Source organism: Phoenix dactylifera, chromosome 2 (assembly GCF_051530095.1).
Source record: "Phoenix dactylifera cultivar Ajwa chromosome 2, Ajwa_hap1_PhDact_Kaust_v1.1, whole genome shotgun sequence".
NCBI classification, from domain to species: Eukaryota; Viridiplantae; Streptophyta; class Magnoliopsida; order Arecales; family Arecaceae; genus Phoenix; species Phoenix dactylifera.
The window spans coordinates 764,740-788,188 of NC_143191.1; the positions used below are offsets into that span (position 1 = coordinate 764,740).

Sequence of the window (23,449 nt, forward strand, 5' to 3'; positions counted from 1 at the left end):
ATTTTATTTTATTTATTTTTTAGCAAATATGTCATATCTTATTTTTGGATAAATTTGAATTTGGATGTATTTTGTATCTTGAATTTGGATATCTAGATTCTTTTTGCCTACCGATAACTCATGTTTGGCGGCCGTCACCATCTTACCGGAAAAAGAGAGAGCGCCCCGACCTGATTAAAAATTGGTTGAGTACTCGCTGATTTTTTAATATAAAGGATTTCACCCTAAAAAAAAGTACTTTCCATTATTCCCAAAAAGGAGAATTTGGGAATATTAAGATTATCCAACCGGTCAAATAATCACTCTCTACAGTGTTAATTACAGAAGAAATATTTTTTTCTCATTATAAAAGAAATATTATTTTTTTGATGAAAAAAAGTTCTTAAACATTCTAAGCAAGCTAGAAAATTTTAAATAACTTGAATTTTATTTTCTCATAATACTAACAATGAATCATCTATCTCGATCAATAATTTCTCTATTCTTCTTCTTTTACAGATATGCTTGCGACTTATCACTCCGGATCTATGTGAATATATATAAGAGAAGCTCCTCAACATTACTTTTTACAAAAATACTAGCACATCACTCACACAAATAGGTAAATATCTTAAAATAGATGATAAAAAATAAAAACTAGGAGATAGAGATTGGAGATGGATAAAATTGTTAAAAAGGGAACCGGAGATGGAAAATAAGTTTGCTAGAAAAATAGAAAGAGAACTTTGGACAAACATGAGGGATCTAGAAGATCCAATTAAGAACTAAAATTAGTTACGCAAAAGGTAGCTCTCTCTCCCAAACAATCCATATTGATAAATTTTTCATCCACAAACTCTGCAGACACTAAAGACTCCCAATACTACTGCATTACAAGTCAGCATTCAAGGAAGGGAGGAGAAAAGACAACCACTAATCCTGATTTTTAGGAATTCTTTGATCAGTTCTTCTTTAGATATTTCTCGAGTAGACACTAAAGGAACGTTTGACCTTTTAAACACCGTAAATTTTTGGGCATTTTATAAATAAAAAATTTAGATGATGTCCAAGGGATTCGCAAGCCCTCAATGCTGAAGTCGTTCAAGTGACGGTGCCCGTGACAATGGCACGGTTTTAATGTTTTTAAAATTCCCCTCTCCGTGGGGGAGCACCCGAAGCTTTAGAACCATATTGGCCGGTTTATATCGGTCAAGGTCTCGGAACCCGGTTACCCGTGAGAACAAGGTATAAAGCCTCGGGTCAAAGCTGGGTGTCATGAGGGGATCCAATCAAAAACCATGTGCGCGACTCCAAATCTTGCAACGAAAGTTCCGATGTCCATCCGCTTTCGGCCTGTCGCCACCTCGGGATTAATTTGTACAGCTCGAAAATCTAAACACAGCTGTGTTGTAGAATTATAGAATAATGTAATTTTAGTCTTTTTGGTGGCTGCGTGATAGAATCCTCAAAAATATTTTTCATAGACTAAATTACATGCTACCTACCTCCCAATAAATTGGATATTTAACGATGTTGTAAAAAATAATCTTTTTTTGCGGAAAGAAATGTTTTTTTTTTCCAACTCAGCTGTCTGAAACAAAACACATCATAGTTCGAGCATGAAAGGATCTTATAACAGTGAGTGAGAAAAAAAAAAACAAATCTAAGATATTACTATCTTGGTATTAAACCTGACCACATCTTGTGGGATATGAAATGAGAGACGTTTTAGTCCGTGTATCTACTTTCCTTTTATGTGACAGACATCGTAAAATCCAAAATACAGAGCAATCATGAAGCCTAAAATATCAACATCCTTTTCATATGTAATTTGCTGGCCAAAGATAACATAACTTCCACATTTAACTACAAATTATTATTTTTAGAGTTCTATGTTGCTCACTAACGATTTCTTTGATCATTCTAGCTGTGTAAACGGCATAACTGATAAAAGATGACTGGGACAATCTATACACTACATTTAACCACAAAGGAATGAGGATAAAGAAAACTAAAACTTATCTAGAACCTCTGACTTGTGAACAGTAACAAAATCTTAAATCCATCTAATCATCTCCTTGTCAGTTGTTTTATGAACTTGTTATGGAAATCTTCAAATATAGATTTTTCCTTACCAAAAATTAAAAAAAGAACTCTACATAGAAAAAAAACATCAAGTTGCATATTTGCACAAGTAAGTCCACAACATTTTTTCTTTTTATATCATTAACATTTCAACCAACAGACGCCAGCCAGATTAGACCACTTTGTGTCTCCGTCCTACCCACCTACCTCTATTTAACACCCCCTCCCTTCCCCCGGTTCTCCTCTCCCATATCGTTCGCCGTCACCATTCCTCTTTGGCGTTCTCTTTACTTCTCTTCTTTTTTCCCAGAGCTTTTAGCCTTCCTCTCTTCTTCCCTCCAAACTCTCCTGCGATGGCCATAGAGAACGGCAAGGGCGACCGGGGCCTCGTCGTGAGCTTCGGCGAGATGCTCATCGACTTCGTGCCGACGGTCGCCGGCGTGTCGTTGGCCGAGGCCCCGGGATTCGTCAAGGCTCCCGGCGGCGCGCCGGCCAACGTCTCCATCGCCGTCTCCCGCCTCGGCGGCCGCTCCGCCTTCGTCGGCAAGCTCGGCGACGACGAGTTCGGCCGCATGCTGGCCGGGATCCTCCGCGACAACGGCGTCGTCGACGCCGGCGTCACGTTCGACTCCAACGCCCGCACCGCGCTCGCCTTCGTCACCCTCCGCGCCGATGGCGAGCGCGAGTTCATGTTCTACCGCAACCCGAGCGCCGACATGCTTCTCACCGAGGCCGAACTCAATCTTGATCTCCTCAGAAGGGTACGCACAAGTCCAGATCTCTCCCTCTCCTTCCTTCTTTTCTATGACTCCGTTCTTTTTGGAATTTTACAAGGCTGTTTTCTTTTGTTTTTTATTTTCTCGAATGTGTCTTTTGGCATCCAAAGTTTCATTTTCATTGTTAATGGTTTTTTATTCTGTTGAATTCGACTGCACTTTTGATTGATCATTTATTTTTGGTAGTCGATGGATTCTTATGCTTTACCTTTTCCAAACCAGTGCACATGAATCACCTCATATCTTTCCTACTCCAGATCCAAGTCGTAACTTTTATGTTATTCGCTTTTGTCATTAGCGATCTTACTGAATTTATCTGGGAAAGAGCTGGATACCTGTGGTTATGGTTACTGATTTCTATGGATGGATGTCCAGGCTGCAATCTTCCACTATGGATCTATAAGCTTGATTGCGGAGCCCTGTAGATCGGCGCATCTGAGGGCGATGGAGGTGGCCAAGGAAGCTGGTGCTCTGCTCTCCTACGACCCCAATCTCCGGCTGCCCCTTTGGCCGTCGCCCAAGGAGGCCAGAGAGCAGATCATGAGCATCTGGGACCTGGCCGACATAGTTAAGATTAGCGATGCCGAGCTGGAGTTCCTGACCGGCGAGGCCTCCGTGGAAGTTGAGGTTGCCATGAAGCTCTGGCGGCCCACCCTGAAGCTTCTCCTGGTCACCATTGGGGACAAGGGATGCAACTACTACACCAAGGTATTTGCAATTCCCAGTAATTAGAATCAAGCTGGCTCTTCAATCGTGGGTTTTGTTGGTGACATCTGCTGTCGATCTTGGTTTGTTTTGTAGGATTTCCATGGAACAGTCGGATCCTTCGTCGTCAAACAGGTGGACACAACGGGTGCAGGCGATGCATTTGTCGGCGCCCTGCTCCGAACCATTGTCGAAGACGGATCAGCCTTGCAAGTGAGTTATATGACCTGCATTATAATTTTGTATCGATTGAAACTTTGAAAGATTTCAAGAATCAATCGTGTGTGATGAATTGCAGGATGAGAAGAAATTGAGGGAAGCACTGAGATTTGCCAATGCATGCGGGGCAATCACCGCCACCAAGAAAGGAGCGATCCCTTCTTTGCCATATGAATCAGAAGTCGTGCAATTGTTGGAAAGAGCATAAAGCGTAATAAGATTACTACTGGTTCCATATTTCCCCTTTTTTTACAAGCATGTTGTAATTTGATTTTGCATTTAAGAGCATTAAGAGGGTTTATTCTTCATTTTTTTTCTTTTTCTGCTGATTCTGATTTCCAATTCGCAAGCTTGTTTTGTTCGTTTTGCGCTCCAAGATGCCCTCCTGTGATTTATGCTATACGACGATGATTTGGGAATTGCTTTCCAAGAATTTGACCTCGAGCCGCATCGATACCCACACCTGGCTGCACCTTTTCAGCTTTCCCTCCATGCGAGCAAGAAATGCCTCGATCCACGGCTCCTCCTCCCTTCTTTTAGCCACATCACAAGGCGCTGTAAAACTGGTTCGAACATATTGCCGTAAAGCATAAAAAAACTCGTTAGGCGGAAGGTATATATGCAACGAAATGAAATAGCTTTACATCTTTTTGCATGCGAAGCACATGGATCAGTTTTTAGATTCATTTAAACGATGAAGGACACAATAAATGTCTGAAAAACAGCCGATATCATCCGATATCTGTACCTGTACGAGACATCAAGGAATATATCCCATTACTGTCTGTTGAATGTAAGGGATAATATTTCATCTAGTAGGTTTAACATATAGATGTCTGTCCAAATGGCTCTGATTATGAGTATGTTCGTGGGTTCAATCCCCTAGTCTGATGTCATGCACATAGGTTGTGAATCCGTCATAACCATATATTTTTGACTTCATAGCCTATTGGGCATGCCTTCGAAAAGTTGCTCCTCGACTTTCAGTCATAATAGAAAGAACCCTGATATCGTTCATGTAAATGTAGGTAATGACGGTAAAATTTCAGGCTTTGAAAAGTTTGACAGTTAAAATAATGAAAATATATTTGGAGCTGTTGCATGATTTCCCTATGGATGCGCATGTAGCTGACACGTATAAATGCATGGCGTATGTATGCAAATCCTATGCAGTTGTTCCCTTGCCTTACTATAAATAGGACAACTAACCTTAGTACCTCATCCTCCTGGAGCTTTGAGGTAAGTGTTCCCTTTCTGCGTATACATTACCAGAATGCTTTCATCAGTAGTCTGTATGAAAAAAGAAACAAGTGATCTCAACAACAACAACAGGAAGTGTCGAACCTGCGGGCAAAAAGCTTGTAGTGATAAATAGACTTGAAAGATAGATTACGCATAGCTTTTTCGCCGTGCTCTTTGCTGAACAAATATGTAATTGGATAACCAAGAAGCCACCTGCAAGAATTTGCAGCATTAAGCACATCTATGGAAGAACAGATGAGGGAGGGATGCTAAAGTTTCAGAATGTCCGAATTATTACATAAGCCATGCAAGATTCAGTGAATTAGCACAAGAAGAAAATGAGCATTACAGACAAAAGAGGCACAAAGGCAGCGAAAGACTAGAGAAATATGAAGCTGTCTGTCCCGGGGAGAGAGAGAGAGAGAGAGAATTGCAGAAACCTATTTAAAAAAAGTGGTATCTTTTTCCTAGGTCCGGTCTTCAAGTAGATGCCAGCTTCACTTGACAACAACAGCTCCAAAGGAATTGGTATCATGCACCACGTATTCAACAGAGATAAAATGTGTTTGTTTAAGTAGCTTCTATTTAGACCCGCAAGAGGGCGGCATATTTAAGAGTATGACGGATTTCTGGAGCTTGTTTTTTCTAAGCCGCCACAGGAAAGAGTTAAAAATCACCTACCACAATATATTAATCCTCCCAATAAGGTCTTGCAATGCATTATTTTATATAAAAGAACAATGAGAAAAGAAACAAGCAAGTTATTCATCATATTAATAACTGCGTGGTATAAATAGTTTATTTTTGTTATGTGCTAATGACACAATTGCTCCTCTCAGAAGAAAAGACAAATCGCCTGTCAGATCAAGTTAATAGAACGGAAACATATAATGGTAAAAATATTATTATTCAATGTCCATTATACATTAAGCAAACTTTAATCTGTTGAAAAGAATCTGAATGTGAAAATGCACAGCTGCGTGTCTTTCTGCACTGATATATAAAAAAATAAGTAAAGGTGCCATGATTAGGAAGGGAGATTACCCATTCACAGATGATAGGGCGATCTTGGCATCTTCTGTAATATAACTCAGATCCAGTGCCGAAGATGTTTGAAAAGCAGTATGCTTACTACTACAAGACACATCAACAGCCTCACATTTTGATGATCCAATCACTGGCTTTACCATGGGACAAGGTACAACAGGTAGAACACTTGCACCAACTTCAACAGGAAACACTGATGAAAATGATTTTTGGGCCCGACGAAGTTCTGATGCATTTTCGTTCTCCACTGTGTGCGGCAGTATCTGAAGCAAAGGATTGAGTAAGCGTAAAGGAAATAAGACAAAAGGAAAGCAACAGGGAAGTCAGAAACACCTCTGGAGGGCATTGTTCAAGGTCCAGAAGAACTAGCTGCTGCTGCAAGGTCAGGCTTGATGAAATATGCTCCTCAAATTCTTTGACATGAACTATATATGCCATATCTTCTAGGACCATCACTCTCAATGGCTGTAAAATGGCTGACTTCTGTGAAAATAACCACGCTGTGCCATAATTTTAGTGTAAAAGGATCCATAAAGTTAGGTAAACTAAAAACGGAAAATACATAAAAGTGGCAGAAGAAAGTGGCAAAATAGGTAAGAGCCATACCGTACCATACCGATTTGATACTAGTATCCGGTACGGATGATATACCGATACTCGGTATGCTGAAAAGGCCCCGTACCATACCGACACAATGCTAGTGTGGTACTGGTACGGGGTCTGGTATTAAGACGGCGAACCTTGGCAACACTCAACACAAAATACCTCAATTATGAGCAAAGTTGTCGAAGAAACATTGACCCAAGTATAATGTTGAAATGGGGAACTATCTTCCTGGGTGGATGTTACCTAGCTTTAACAGAAAAAATGTTTAATTTGTTATTTCTTTTTCTGCTTAGCTTAATTCTGTGTATGACATCCCTTGCAATTATCTAACTGGAACAACTAAAGTCAATTTCTTTATATGGTATCTAGGCATGTATAAGAACCATAAAATCAGTCAAATTATAATAGATTTTTCACAAGGATTCTACTTATTTTTTAATCAGAAACATGTCCTCACATTTTAATCTTTTCCTCGTGCTACAACTCTGCACCCCCTTCCCCCCATCCCGTATGTCACGGTAGAAAGCACACAAACACAAGCACACGTTTCCTTTTTTTCTTCCATCTGAAATTCTAACGTCTGCTCTATCTCATGGATAAGTATTACCTAGTTTCTTTTTCGCCTCTTTCCTTCAGGAGTAACCAAGAATAACAGCAACTCTTCTCTAAACTAAAACAAGTACTGGTATCTTAAACACTATTCTGCCACAAGTGGTCTTTAGCAGAAAAGCTCTGCTGCTGCTGCTACATTACTTGAACCATCACTGCCCTCTCCAGCAGAGCACTACATGTATCTTTGTTCTGTATATTAAAAAAGACTAGATCAGACCTTATCACCAACCAGCCCAATGGTTTGCAATCATGTCAAGCATCCTCGAGAGGGGCTCTCCTTGTATTTATGGAGTTTCTCCTGGGACACCAAAATGACACTTAAATGTTCTAGTCTCTACTGTATCCAAAACCAGTTTTGGAATGTAGGCTGGATACAATTTATGTGGCTCAGATAGTGTACATATGAGTTGTGAATATTATAAATGAATGGAAATGCTTTCTTTAGTTTAAACTTAGATTTTTATGATTTTTTTTATAAGAATTGCAAGGGTTGCAATATTAGGCTACAAAAAAAGTAAAACTTTAGATGCATATTTGGTGAGCTAAAGTAAATTTTTAGATGTATATCTGGTAAACATATAACTAAAACCTGACAAGCGTTCAAATTGTCATAAGATAGATTAACATCGAATGGTAAAATGATATACTGCCTTTTCTTTTAAATACAATACTCTAACAGATTACTAAAGAAAGTTAATTTCTTAATTCTTTTGGTGCAAAACTACTGAAACAATTCATCTACATGTCACATAATACAATATGTTATTTAAATAATGTCTTTTATATATATATAAGTTTTGCTTCTCTTTATTGTTTTTCCCCCCTGAATCATCATCTTTTTGATGCAAATACTGCATATTAACTTATTACCTGGTGGAAAACGATTATACCTCAGAGGTAACCAGGTAAAAGTTGTCAAGTAACTCATAAATCTTCGTAAAATCAGGAGTTTTTTTTTTTTAATTCAGAAGCCCATATTTGTTGGATTCTGTTCTCTTTCCTTCTTTCTCTTGCTCACTCTTTCTCACAATCTCTCTATCTTGTTCTCTCTCACTGCCTCTTTCCCTTGCTCTCTTTCAAACTCATACTCTCTCTCTCTCACTCTGCCCCCCCCCCCCCCCCTCTTTATCTTGTTCTCTCTTCATTTATCTCTTTCCATGATACTCTCTCTATCTCGCTTTCTCTCCCTCTAACTCGGGCACTATCCTTCCTGTCTTTCTCTCACTCACTGTATCTCTTTTCCTCTTGCTCTCTCTCTCCCTCTGTGTGCGCGCGCATGTGTCCGTCTCCATCCTGTCTTTTCTCTCCTACTCTCTAATATTAACTGGTTGAACTTGTACACATGCAATTTACTGGTTTCACCCATAAATAAATGAATGATTAGATTGAAACTAGTAAATTTAAAAAAAATAAAAAATCCACATTAGATGTCCTCTTATTGCATTGACCTTTTTTTTTTCCTTTTACTTTCCCTTGATTTTAACCATGAAAATTGCTGAATCTGCAGCTGAAACTATTGAAATTATGGAAATCCAAACGCATTTAGTGATCGAAACCATGTCCTGAATTGAGTTTTTGAACATTGCATATATATACTACATGCATGCCTTAAAAGGTCCTCGTTCAGTTCACTAAAGAAAAAAAAAACCATGTTCTTTTCTCAAAAAAAAAAAGAATGTCAAATTTACATGATATCTATGCTTTAAGGAAAAAATCTAAATGTTTCTTTCTGTTTTCCATAAATCTACGGGAGGACATTTCTTGTGTTTATACTATTTTTACCTTTTCTCAATTTAGGCTACCGATTTGCTTGAACTAAAGGAATTCCTCATGATCTAATACAACTTCACTAAGGAGCCTATGAGATTTTCATAAGAAAATAGCACAAAATCCTCATCTAGTCTTTCACCATAATTATTGTAGTAGATAAAGATGTAAAACATCAACCAGAAAAGAAAAAAGAAAGAACAGTATAATTTGGATGAACTTTTTAGAAGATTAAAATTATGGAGTTTGAGATGGAGACTATCCAAGGTGAAAACCTCCTGAGCAAGGCGAAGTAGTGAGCAGAGGTCCTCTTGGAGTTTTGGCAGTAGTCCACCATAGTCCACCAGAACTACTGGTCTTAGTCCAGTGCATAAACAAAGTATGTCTGTCAAACAAAAAAAAAATCTTACCAATCATTTGTTACAAATTTACAATAAAGATATGAATGTGTAATGCCCCAGCATATCCTGCTGTCTAGAAGTTACCCAGTACTAATAAATCTTATTAGATTCAGTGACAAGGAACCTAAGTGCCCTGTCCAAAAGGTTCATAAATTGTTAGCATGTATTGCTTTCTGTGTAAAAGCATAACTGAGATAAACTCAAAGAAAATATTTGCTTGTTAATTAACAAGACGGGAAGTCTCAAGTTGTCTCATGCAAAATGAAAATTAAGTGGTTCAATGTATTGCTACAAGGATTGCTATCAGTTCATGAGATATTGTCCAGAAGACCTAGATCCTTCTTATTTGGTAATGTCCCATAAAGGAAAGCGATCAAGAACTACAATTTGGCAGTAAATCAATACAATAAGAAAATTATACACAGAAACGACAATCTTTTAGATGTTTGAATCTGACTGAGTAGCATATATCCTCATGAAGAAAGAGGGGATAGAAGCAGAAGAAGCATAAAAATATATTAATACAAAGTCCAGATTAAATATCATCAAAGAAAAGGGGCATTTCTAACTAACCACTTAAACTTTAGGGTGGTTTTAACCTCCCTCATATCAACAAAAAAAAGAAAAAAAGAAAAAAAAAATCAGACCAAATAAAAGTTGCCAACACATTAATTAGAAGACGATCTAATTTCATTCCCCAAATGCTCAAGTATTGATCACATAAGAAACCCACATATCGTTGCAGCAAGTCTCAAAGTAACCATATATTTGCAGCAAAAATCAAGTATATGAATGGAAAATGTCCTTGTAGAAAGTATGCACCAGCCCCACGCCCAGAAGCACATAACCACAAAAGATAAGAAAGCAACTGAGAAAGAAAACTTTCTGTACAAGGAAAAAGGTGTAATTCAACGGATTGGTACTTATTTTGCTATTGCCATTTCTCGTAACATAAACCAGAAGCATACATAATCAAGTAGAAAATTCAATAAATACTAAAAAGGAAGGGTGCGAAAAAAAAAAGCCAACACCATGTTCAAAACGTACTATCTTGACTCAAATCCCAATCCAGCCAAAAACCCACAGAACGGCATTAAAATCAACAAAATACCAATAAAAAAAACCCCCAAATCAACCATTCTTCAAGAATTGAATCACAATCAGAATCAAAGATCCATATTTTAGAGATATCAACAAGAAAAGAGATCCGAAACAACGAAGAAAAAAAGAAGGGCAAGAAGGGAGGAGACGACCTGTCAAGAGGCGACGCTTCGACCTATATTGCAGCCGCCAATTGATGCGAGACAAGCACGAGTCCAGTACCATCATCATCCGCTCGCAGTCCTCCAGCTCCATTGGCGAGGGATTGACAGGGGAAACGAGCGATCGAGCACTGGGGGATTGCTTCGTTGCTCTCGGAGTGGCTCTCAGAGCTGAAACGCTCGCGGTGGACGGGTGGAGTGAGAAGAGCGAGGACACCCGGAAAGGGGCTTTTTATTTTTATTTTTATTTTTGTACAACGATTGCTCACCCTGTCCAAGCGTAAGGACAGCTAGTAGAATCAACAGCTACGATCTGATACAAATACGCGAAGGGCTCCCTGATATAGCCAAATATCTTCCTAGAGTACTGCACAACATAAAAAGCGACCCAATCTGCAGCCCTGTTCGTCTACCATATACGTATACTGCCTGAGAGACACTACGGTTTCTCGGCATCAGATGGATGTCGTAAAGTAGGGGAACTCCCATCCCCTCTCTATCCATTCTCTTGTATCCAGTCAATCACTGTAGGCAAATCACCCTCAAGAATGATGCACTCATCTCCCCGCCTCCATCTCGTATAAGAGATGCCCTCCCAGACTGCCCTAAGCTCCGCCACTATAACTAGAAGCCCATTAGCACTCCGGCTGCCCGCAACAATCATCTGTGAATAATAACCTTTTATCACAAAACCCACACGACCCTGCCACCGACTCCAGGACCACTACCATCGAAATTCACTTTTGGATAGTTGGCGGGTGGGGGCTTCCAAGAGATAAGAAGAAACTTGGATGCTAAAGCAGCCGAACAGGGGTCTCAGATGTCTTTGGCCATTCCAAGCGAACTCGGCGTAGTAATAGCCCTGATGATCTCGGTCGCCTGGATATAGGCTTTCTCCACAATACTCCACAGAGACTCCCGTCTGTCGTGGAAAACCCTAGCATTCCTATCCAACCATATGTGGCACGCCATATAGGCCAATCGGATCCCCCACGTCACCGTGCTCGGGCTCCGCACGACCACCCTCAGCTGGTGTAGAGTGTAGTAGGTCGTTTGCCGAACGGGTAGCCTGGCACTGTAGAAAGCTTGCGCATCTCCAGATCTATACTGCCCGCTCGCATCCAAGCAACACATGACTGATGGACTCCTCCACCTCTGGGCACTAAACACAACTCGGAGTGATCTGAACGCCCCCTCCTGCCAGCACTCTCCTCGTAAGCTGGCAGCCCCAAGCCACTTTCCATAGAAATTATCATATCTTATTTTATACCTTTTCTTATGCACACTTTTTTTAACTTTTACTCGTTGCCATCTTATTTACAAAATTCTAACCAACATCCAGAATTTAATTTTCTTTCAATAAAATAAAATAAAATAAAATTAAATGTATTTCAAAAGTAAACATATTACTCAAATAATTAATTATTTTTTATATTATGCTTCTTTCCTATTGTAGTCTGCCGCAAATTACTACGGTAGGAACTTTGAAAATTGTTAACTCTTGTCTGGTTGGTATGCTAAAATTACTTGGTAAATTAAATTTTTAAAAACCCAAAATTGAGCTTGAATATGATTATCAATGAAGCTTGGGCACGAGTTTGAAGATTACTTATTTTGATGATTTTGCACACAAATCTAATTTTTTTAATTTTTTAATTGGGTTCGGCTACGGATGTAGCAAGGATCCATCCCATTTACAACACCGCTAGGTGATACCACTCTTGTCTCGTCCAACAATTAGTTGACATATTATTCACTTTACATTCAAACCAACCTTTAAGAATACATCAATAGCCTCTTTAATTTTTTTTCTGGTCATTACCTGAACTCAATTAGTTAAGTGTAATTGCTTTTTAATGATTAGGAGATCCTCTAAGAGACCCACGTTACTTTTAGTAGTAATTTAAATATCATAGAATTATTTTCTATATATTAATTTGTTCCAAAAATATAAACAATAAAACTTAATTTCTCAGAAGCCAAATACGAGATGAATGCTAAAGCATAATTACCCACTATCTTTTCCAAACAACAAACAATAATTTCCCTGCCCTACGCTCTCCCCTTCGTCATACTTTCCCCCGACTCCTAAGGGGGTGTTTGTGGCGTTCTTTTTTCCCTTCGTATCTGACTTTGCCGAGAAGAGCTCGAGAGAGATGGGCCAATCCGCCGCCCTGTTATCTCTCCTACTCTTCTTCCTCTCGGCTCTCGCGCCGGCGCTCGGCGAGCGGCTCAGCGCGAGGGAGTGCGAGAACCTAGGGTTCACCGGTCTCGCCCTGTGTTCCGATTGCAATACCTTCGCCGACTACGTTAAGGACAAAGGTATCGATCTCCCCGATCCTAACCCCTCTTTCTCTCTCTTCCTTGTTTCGAACCCGGTGCAGCGAGCTTCTTGGCTTGTGGAATTTATCATCAAAATGCAGGCTTGGTGTAGAATCGTCAGATCAGCTGAAATTCTAGGGTTTAATTTTTTTTTTTTTAAATAATTCGATTGTGGAATTGATTACGAGGTTTTTTTTTTAGTTAAAAAGTTGAGCTTGGTCATTTGTAGTCTTGGGATTTTAAGGATCAATGAGGTGATTTTATAATCGCATGAGTATTTGGGGGTCCTATTATTGGAATTCTCGCTGAATGCTGGAATTTTTCTGATTGATTACGTAGAAATTGAAAATTATTCATAGATTGAACTTGGAAAAGTCAATTTTTCCTTTTTTCTTAATGTAATGCACACAAGCCAGCATTTTTTTTCCTTTTGTTCTACTTATATGCAAACCTGTTGTTATCTTCAGTTAGTCAGCTCCAGGATGTGGAGTATGTTGGATCTGATTGCCGATAGTACTGTTGTATAGTCATCAATGCGACAGCCTGAAAGATTTTTATTTATTAGGACATTGTGTCCAAAATTTCTTGTAACTTACAAGTATGCTCATAGTCTGCATATTTATTTCTTTTCCTTAGCAACCGATTCCATCAAAGTTTGTAAGTGTAGAGGAACAAAAGTATCGATGAGGATTATACACATCGTTTATCAAAGAACAGGATCAGGGGGGGTGGGGAGAAGTGATCAACATTAACAGAAGAACGTAAAGCTTTGATAAAGCGCAAGAAAACAATTAGTTTTGAAATTGGAATAGAACTTCTAGTTTTATTTTTCTTCTGTAGGCAACTGGTCGTATGGAAATATCTTTATATTAGGGTTTTCATAAATGGAATCATCCTTGCCCCTCCATTCTATCACCCTTTAGAAGACTCACAATCAAAGACCTCTACTGCTGTATTCCTGAAAGTACATCAAATAGTGGAGACGTCTCTAGTACTAGAGTTGCCCAATGTTCAAGCTCGAAGTTAGGGTCTCCACTCAAGTGTTGATAGTGTTTCTTGGGTTCTTGCTGGGCACGGCCTCAAACATTTCTTAGGATCATTCAATAACTTCATCAAATTGCTCCATTCCTGGTATTCAAAAAGATACATCTTTCTTGGTTTAATTAGCATGTTGTTTTACTAGTGGCTCATGTTTCTTGGTTGTTGGTGTTCATTTTCCTTTCCAAGTCAAGGAGACAGTTTACCAAATTTTGGAAGAGCTTTAACTCATAGGCGGCTCTCTTGGAAATTGAATGGCAGGAACTTTGATAAAAAAAGAAGGATAGCCCTCAGAATGTGAATTAATGGTCAGAAAAGAAATGGTTCATTTACGTATTTGTGACTCCACAATCTGTTGAATTTCATCGCTTTTTGAATACTTGCTTTCATTTTGGAGCTGTCGCTTATTATTGGAAATTGTTTTTCCTTCCGCCAAAATCATGCTCAAGTTGTTTATTATCTTTTATTTTAAGTGTATATTATCAAAATCTGATCTTAGATAGCTGGGACAATGTTCCATGGTTGTGGTTGTGGACATGTATGTTTTTTTGGGACTTTCTAAACACAATCTCACAAGGTTTTCTTCCTTTCTGTTCATTGATAACATCTTGGTGTTGTTATTCCCTTCTATTTTTGCCTCAAGAACCATGATATTTCGTTTGGGGATTGTGTTTCAGCTTTTTTTTTTTTTGGCCTGTAAATTTGTGCCTCAGATGATATCCAGACCTTGCACTAAATTCATCTTTCTTTGCTAACTCTTTCAAAGCCTAGGGAAATCTTGGAGGGTCTCTAATTGGTTGCATGAGTATAGACTATGCCTTTCCGCAAGCTAAAGCCTTGTATAGATTTCATGGAAGTCTCCTTTCTTGCCATTCAAGCTTGACTGATCACAGATTGTTGACATGGGGGTTGAAAGCTAGTTGTAATATGCTATTAAATTTTAATGGATTGTACCTTGATTTGTAAAGCTGAACTAGTTAGATGGAGTAAGGCTTATTGGCAATTCTCAAGGTTAAGCTATGATATTCAGTGATGTGACCTTCCATATAGATTGCCTTGAAGTATGATGGACCTATATACTACTGCATAGTGAAAGATGGATAAGGGCTAATTGTCACATGCATTTCCTACGTATGAACCTCCATATTAGACATGTAGCTTATACATAATTACTGTCTTAGTATGTTATAAACTCATCTCTTATACGGGAGTGTTACATTTTGGGGCCATTTGCCTAACCCCATATGTATTCATTTAATTATTTCATAAGACTTGTTTCTAAAAGGAGACTTTGCTTATGAGGGAAATTGAAGATTCTCAACAAAGGTCCTATTAATAGTTGATACCTTATTGCAAGCTCAGGCTATTAGTATAAGGTTGTACGCATTTGTCTTCTTGACTCCTGAAAATATATCATTCTAACTGATTTTTTCTTGGAAAAAATTACTCATGGTGTGCGATTATTTTGCAAATTATAAATGTGACTTTCTTCTCAGGAAAATTATCTGTGTTTTGAAGAATTTGTCTAATTAAATATCTCATCATTGTCATTGGTGCTTCTAATCATGCCAAAGTTCATAATGACTTAGAATTTATTCATTAAAACATCATGTATGAAGACTTTTAGAAAGTCAACAACCCTAATAAAAATAAATATTGTGTTTAATACTATTTTGGCTGCAGAATTGGTATCAGATTGTCTCAAGTGTTGCTCAGAGGATTCTGATGATTCCATTAGTAAGGTATGAAGTGCCACATGTTTATCCCTTGTTTTTGTTAACCATTTTGCTCCTAGAATCTTTAAATTCTTGCCTCTTTGTGTCATGGTTATGTCTTGCAAATTACTGTTTTACATTGCATATTTTTGATGCCATTGACTGAAAATGTTATTCAGAACCTGTTTGCAGCATTACTATTTTGATTTCTTGCTTGACATTTTTTGACCTTTCTGATGACGAGACTTAATATGCCATTCATAAGCATTATATTGTTTATTCAGTTCATGTATCTATTATGGAACAAAATTGCCCACTCTATCGTGGTGGATGGGGTATGCTAATAAATTATATAGCTAAGGCTTCGTGTAAGTGGCTCGGAACTGTGTTCAGCATGTCCAATATACTTTATGTTAACAGAATTTAACTTTATCAAACAATAGCTCTGTATCATGGTATACTAGATGGCGTAACATGATAGAGTGTTTGCAAGATAATATAGTGCTATGTCTCCTTGGTATGATGCTTCTCTAAGATACACTTTTTCATTTTTATGATGGCAATGCCAAAAGCCACTTATATTCTAGTGTCAATGGACTCTGCTGATTTGTATGTTACTAAAAAGGAAATGCTTTGGAACTCACCTTCCTTGCTTTGAGCTTGTAGTTCATTTGGATGCTTAATAAGTCTTAACCATGTACTATTGTGGCATCCTGAATCGCCTGGTTCGGGGCATACTATACCATATTAGGTTAAAAGTGCTATGGAATTCATATTCGGGCTAGTACAGGACTCATACCACCCTGTATTGAGGTGCATGCTAATCCATGCCGAGGTGTACTAAAATAAACAGTGAAAAATGGTTTGAAATTTGTTTCAGTACGTGGTATGTACTGTACTGTACTAAACCAATAACATATCGGTATGGTACCTAGTATCAAGATTGCAGATCTTGGTTTTAACTATCGACTAGCAATATAAACCCCCAAGTTGTATCCTAATATTTAGTGTATGTATAGGTTTTTACAAACAAACTCTAATGCGGTACTTACAATTGCATTAATGTCATGATTAAACTTGTCTGAATCATTTGAGAATGTGTGTAGATATTCTGCAATATTTATAGCTCATAGAATAATAATTTATGATGCTATTTTGTGGTCACGAATTAAGCCCCAACTAAAGCTGAAAGCTGATCGAATATGGATTGTATATGGGTAATATCCATATTTGTATCCATATTTTTTAGTAAATACGAATATGGTTCTAAATAGTGACGGATATCAGTCTGATATTAAGCATAACTGCATTTGTTCTAACTGTTACGGATGCATGCTGGATATTAGTTATATTTATGTTTTCTATCCAAATATGATATAAGTCGGATATTATTCGAATAGTAATTGGATCTTGGACAAAATCAAATAACAAAAACTAACATAAGTGGCATAATTATAAAGAATAGGACTGAAATCACTATCTAGGTTTTACGCGATGCACAGGTAACTAAGGGTCTAAGACATAGCACAAGGAGATTGACCCGGTCAAGGGTTTAGGTTACTAGTCCAACTAGGTTTTAAAATACTAAAACTTAGAAATTATTTAAAATAAAAATACATAATATAAAAATGTTAATGAATTTAACAAATTTTCTATATCAAATACCTCCATCACTATTTAAGTGCAACATATATAAAAATATTTCTACTTTAGAGAGTTTGAAAAAAAATTATATGCAAATGTAGGAATATATAGAAGTTATTGATACTTTTAAATATTTTAACAACAAAATTTTAAAAAATATCATAAAGAATAAAAAGATGTATATTTATTTTTTATTTTTATCAAGGGAATGGATTGATTTTATGAAAATAATTAAATATTAAAATATGTGACGTCATAACATACACGAACTAACTCTATCTAATGACATGACTGAGGTTTAAATAAGTAAAAGACCATCACTGCAAGACAAAATTGAATTTTGTAGCCTGGTGATTGAGTGCTTGTTATCCAAGTAACTGGCCACATGTTAGATTTTTTTCTTCCAGATATGCATGCAAAAATATTTGAAGGCAATTTTTTATCAGAATTTATCAGATATCCAGATCTGGATTTGAAAAGTCTTTAAAATCCAGATCCAGATCCAGATCCAGCAAAACTTATAGATTGGTATCCAGATTCTCCGGATCCAATCGGATATCAGAATTTCTATCCGAATTCAGATCCTGATTCAGCAAAATATGTGGATAGGTATGCAGATCAATATCTGGATTTGATCAGGTACTAGAATTTCTATCCGAATCCATTCTGAACCAGATATGAAATAGATATGGTTGGATATTATCTAACCTGTTTTCAGCCCTAACCCCAACTGGTCTATATTAAGTGTAAGATATTAACAGATCTAAGGAATTCATAATCCTGCTTCAAGATAGCATGTTCTTGAGGCTGAACATTCTAATATTAGCTGGATATAGCAATCTTTATGCAAGGGCTGATTAGGAACATCTTCTTTGCTTCTGAAATCTGTCCACATTTGATGAGCCATGCTATCTAAAATACCATACAGTGCCCTCTTATTCCTTGAAAGATGATTGCGTAACTAACTTTGACTGCAATTCCAGGTAACGTTCTCTGGTGCAATTCTGGAGGTATGCATGAGAAAGCTGGTGTTCTATCCTGAAGTTGTATCATTCATCGATGAAGAGAAAGATGAATTCCCCTACATCAAAGTTCAATATGCCTATGGTTCTCCACCAAAACTTATAATGCTTGACAATGAGGGTCAGCAGAAGGAAACCATAAGGTCAGTTTAGTGAAGTTGCTCTTATTCTGGTATATATTATCCTGGAAATTTTCTTGGAGGTTATGCTGCACTATTGGATAATGGTTTATTGGTGCAAGATGGCATGCAGGCTGTTTTTTCATTTTTACAAATTACTACAGAATTGGCCTCTCAGAGTACCATCATCTAGTTGTAGTGAATTCTGAGATTTGATACTTCCAACTATATGCTATATGTGATCGTTCAGCATTTTAAACCATATGTTCAAGATGATTGTTTGACAATACGTGTCATTATAAACCATGGTTATCTGCATGACCTTTCAGTTCCAGTTATCTTGTGCCTCTATATTGCCTTTTAGCTGCTATAAAGCTTAGTAGATAAAATAGTGATTATGAAACTTTGGTTTGCTGCTGAATCTATTATCATAACCATCGTTACTATAACAGCTTATGTTACTATTTTCATCACTTCAACCACTATTATGCCCCAAGTACTTTATGTCGATTGTAATTTGATTGTATTAATATACATCTGTATCACTTGATGATGGCATATGGAATTTACCAACAAAACAATAGCATAGGGAAAAATGCCTGTTGCAAGTGTTGTGCCTCTAGGTGCTATGTTATCAACTCTAGCAAGGGTTGTGCCTCTAGGTGCTATGTTATCAACTCTAGCTGAAATCATATCTATACATTTTCCTCATAAGATTTTCTCATTAACTGGTGTTGTGAGGTTGTTGTATCATGTGATAATATGGCATATAGAAAATTGGTTTTTATCAGTTTAGCTGCCATCTTAACTTTCACCAATGCAACTTATTTTAGCTATAGCTCGCAATTTAGTTGCCGGAAGTGGGGAAAGGGGGGGATGTGATGTGGATGGGGTATGGAGAAGTGGATCTCTCAAAAATATTAGAATAGGAAAGCATTTGGGAAGCTGGGGCATAGATGAGTTTCCATAGCAGGTTACAGCACCCTAACTAGAAGTTTCCAACTACTAAGTCTTGTTTTGTGTTTCATTTATGGGCATGTACGGTCAGGTTTTCTGAGTGGTCAGTATGGTGATTTTTTTGCTAATTACTTCAATTTACAGAACTGCTGAATGCATGCTCTGTTATTGATATATCATTGTGCCTATAGGGTTTGACCATGCCTTTAATCTAGCCTCCTAATGTTATGGAGAGCCTATGTCATTTGTGTGGTTTCTCATACTTCAGAGTAGCTTTTGGCTTCCAGGAACCTTGTACTACATCTTGTATGATTGTTTGACATTTCCTCCACTCAGTTTTCCTCTATTAATGAGGAATTAACACTTAAAGTGGATCTGATGTAATACTTGGACTTTTGCTTTCAGATCCTTGTAGGAAGTCTGTCACATACTTGCCTTTATGAAAAACTAGGTAAGGTGGTTGCTGGAATACCTATATGGTGCACTTAATCTGGCATGAGTGGTGGGTGGGGACAAACTATCTAACCCATTTCTTAGTGAGGAAATTGGATAATTTTGGAAATTTCTTCTTTCTCATGCATGATATGCTCAAAGGCTATTTCTGAAGTTATTCTAAAATGTAGTGCATCTGGTAAAGTGTTGGATAAATGAGAGTTTTGCTGGTTGAAGTATTAGCATTGCATATTGTTCAGATTGGCTTGGTTTAGTGGCTAAACTGAAATCAACTTGATATCTATTGGTTCTTAATATCTGGAACCACAACTGAAATTAACATTCGAACCAGACAGAACCTAGCCAAAGTGAAGGATTGGGTTGATTCAGTATCTTGGCTTACCCAGAAATAAAAATCTTAAATTTCAGGATATTGATCAGCTAGTTTTATTTAGAAAAAAATATCATGAACAAGTAATGAATACATAAATCAGCATATCAACAATAAAATCCAAAAGTTGTACTGTATATTTTAAATCCATGTTGCAATAACAACGACAAAACCAATATTCTGTTCAACAAACACATTAAAATAAATCATAAGCTTGTCATGTGAAGGTACTGTATGGTACATATTAAAATGAAAAACGTAGTCCAATAGTTTACTCAACAATGATATGGTACATCGGAGAAAAACACACAAAAAAAAAGAAAAAGAAACTAAGATACATGTCGAGCAACAAGAAACGAAGCTTAATATTTTTTTTGTGCTGGAAACTTGATAATCTAATCAACCAAATAAAAAATGAATAAAGTATGAGTCTAACACAACAGCAACTATACTGGATACAAGTGGCCTTTAAGACAAATCCTTGCGCATGACGGTCCGCATCTATTTCATAAATTTCTAGAATTGGAGTCTATTCACTATTTGTTATGCCATTTTTTTGTGAATATTCCACGAAAACTTATTTGATTATTTGAAAGTTTTTTTTTTTTTGAATTTAACAGTCATCACATGCTGATTTCTTCTAACTCATTAGGCTTGGTTTGTCATCCTCTTAGACGCCTATTGGAGAAAATTTTCTGAATTATCAAAAACTACTTAAGTTTATTGAATATCATAATTTATTCTCTTTCATTTACTGGAAAGCAATGTATTTTTTTGAATTTGAGCAACTATTACATGCCGTTTTTTTTTGAAGTCACTAAATTGGGTTTTTTCCTCCTTAAGAACCTTTTCATTATTACTCTTTATCTATTTTGCTAGTTCTAACCTAATGTTTCATTTTTCTGGCATTTCTAGTTTTCACTGAAATGTGATCATTTGTCCTTGTTGGATTAATTCCGAATCCTATCTTTGCACTATTGTTATAAATCTAAACATTTTTGGAAAACTTTTAGTGCCATTATTGATCTTATACTAAAAGGATTGTGCAAGATCCCTACAGACATGTCTTTGTCCCAAATACACATTAGAGCAGTTCATCCGGACAATAAGCCACTCCACACAACACAAAAGAAGCAACAGGTTACATCATCTTAAAATTACTAAGAATGATAATGCTTCCTTCTCTGTGGAAACGACGTATAAGAAGATCAATCCCTAATTGCTTCTTTCAGAATGAATATAGTCATGTGAGATGTGTTTTTGAAGGGGGCAGAGGAAGACTCTAAATTTTACAAAGAAATAATAAGTAAGCATAATATTCTTCCAAAAGTACCAAGAGCTGCTGACACTGACTTTTTGGTCGTATGGACATTCAATGAATCGTATAACCTTGTATGAATTTAACAGTAGTATTGAAGAAAGAGTAAGAAAGATTTTTAAAAGTAGTCCTAATTTGAGTCTGAATCAGGTTAATTTTATCATGTAATGTTTAGAGCAGCTCCCATGGTCTTTGTATTTTCGGTTAATGATGAATATTATGGTGCTTGCTCTTAACCCTCATGACTTGTAAGAGAAGCTTGGGTGCTGACTGCTAGGACACAACAGTGTATTAAGGCTCTGATTATGCTCTGATGTCTAGTGATAGTGCTGAAGTGTTTTCTTCCTGTCATAAGATTTTTACTACCTCTTGTCCTGGATCTTTCACCCAACATATTATAGCCTTTTGATTGTTGATTTGCTATACCTTATTCTTTGTTACAAAATGTACTGTCTCGTTGTTGTTTGGAGTTAGCAATCATATAGTTGATTCTATCTCAAAATTAACTGCTTTACCAAATTTCGGTTCTTCAAACCTAGTGGACTTCATTTATTTCGTAATAATTTCAGTGTATCAATAACATTTCTATTGCTGTTCAGCTAATAGAAGACTTGGAATTTGGCTTGCTTGGTTGTAACATTCATCCTTTTTTCTCACCCAAGATTCGGGTGTTCGATCCAGCCAACATTTTCGAAACTGATTGTATGCTCCATCATTACACTTTCTCCAATATAAGTACATCATCCCAGTTCACTATTACATAGCTAGATTTCCCTCTGGACCATAGTCTTGAGCTTTTGCACATCTCAGCTGCTAAACTCCAACGACATTGAGCTACCTCTATTATAAATAGGTCATCAGCATGAACCTTCTGTTTGAGCAGCTTGCATTGCCTCTTGCCTATTATGTTCTGGAATTTTAGAATTTACTCATTACTCATTTTGAATTTATATTTTGGTGGTCACCGGTGTACATGGTTGACGATTTCATATGTTCTGCTAGACATGCACATAAATAAACCTTATTTTTTATTTATTTCATCAATGAACAGAATTGACAATTGGAAGCGCGAGCATATTCGGCAGTTCTTGAGAGAGAAGGTGAAGCCTGGCACCGTGGAAAAGTGAAAGGCATGCTTCAAGTTCCTTCTCTATGATACGTCAGAGACTTCGTACCTTACCTGATTTATGTGCGACTAATTTATTTGATTTGATGCATGCAAAAAAAACACATGCTTGGAGCAAAAAAGCTGTTGTTTTTCACTTATTTGATTCTAGTACAGCACAGTTGTAATTTTTCATTTAGCAGGTTAAAGTACAAAAAACACTATGATTTGTGGTTCTTGTTATGTGATAGACTAATCTGACAATATTTCACTCATGCTTGCCGATTTTGAGAAAGAACGTCAAGTAGGATATGGCATTAGACACTGGCTACACTAGATTATGATGAGCAGAGTTCCAACAGGTACTGTCATTTTTTTAGTTTTCTTAGATATTTTTTAAGTCATGGATCGATTTCGGAAAAAGTTGTAATGGCATTATTTCATGAGAGCCCGCGTCAAATCTAGATTTCAGTTGTGAAATAAAAAGGGCTAAATCCAAGTGAGTTAATAGCCCAGAAGAGACTAAAGAATGCTTAAAAAGAAACGGTTTATAGGGGCCAAGGACGGCTTTACGATATGCAGTTGCATCTCATTAACGTATCCCATTCCAAGTCTATAGATCTGCAATAACAAATTAAAGATTCGGTCAGCTGAAACAGAGCATCTTAAATACTGTTGGAATATG

The 23,449-nt window shown here is 37.2% G+C and overlaps 3 protein-coding genes across 5 annotated transcripts; 2 read left to right on the forward strand and 1 right to left on the reverse strand.

Annotated features, from left to right (window-relative positions):
• Positions 1-2,270: 2,270 nt before the first annotated feature.
• LOC103706024 (fructokinase-1-like) lies at positions 2,271-4,072 on the forward strand. Its single transcript, XM_008789961.5, has 4 exons — positions 2,271-2,825; positions 3,216-3,548; positions 3,642-3,758; positions 3,844-4,072. Exons 1-4 carry the CDS (start codon positions 2,418-2,420, stop codon positions 3,970-3,972), a joined length of 987 nt encoding a protein of 328 aa, XP_008788183.1. The 5' UTR covers positions 2,271-2,417; the 3' UTR covers positions 3,973-4,072.
• Positions 3,955-10,928, reverse strand: LOC103706023 (uncharacterized). Of its 3 annotated transcripts, none has more exons than XM_008789960.5 (7): positions 10,693-10,924; positions 9,314-9,423; positions 6,387-6,536; positions 6,051-6,316; positions 5,109-5,219; positions 4,974-5,018; positions 3,955-4,327 (listed from the first exon to the last, which is right to left on the reverse strand). In XM_008789960.5, exons 1-7 carry the CDS (start codon positions 10,793-10,795, stop codon positions 4,162-4,164), a joined length of 951 nt encoding a protein of 316 aa, XP_008788182.1. In that variant the 5' UTR covers positions 10,796-10,924; the 3' UTR covers positions 3,955-4,161. The 3 variants fall into 3 exon arrangements, with proteins under 3 accessions (XP_008788182.1, XP_038970425.1, XP_026660044.1); XM_039114497.2 differs by having other exon boundaries at positions 6,387-6,553; positions 10,693-10,833; XM_026804243.3 differs by lacking the exon at positions 3,955-4,327 and adding an exon at positions 4,586-4,768 and having other exon boundaries at positions 10,693-10,928.
• A 1,804-nt stretch (positions 10,929-12,732) lies between these two features.
• On the forward strand, positions 12,733-23,039 carry LOC103706025 (selenoprotein family protein). The gene is made up of 4 exons (XM_008789962.5): positions 12,733-13,023; positions 15,745-15,803; positions 18,404-18,585; positions 22,711-23,039. Exons 1-4 carry the CDS (start codon positions 12,858-12,860, stop codon positions 22,784-22,786), a joined length of 483 nt encoding a protein of 160 aa, XP_008788184.3. The 5' UTR covers positions 12,733-12,857; the 3' UTR covers positions 22,787-23,039.
• The last annotated feature ends 410 nt before the right edge of the window (positions 23,040-23,449 follow it).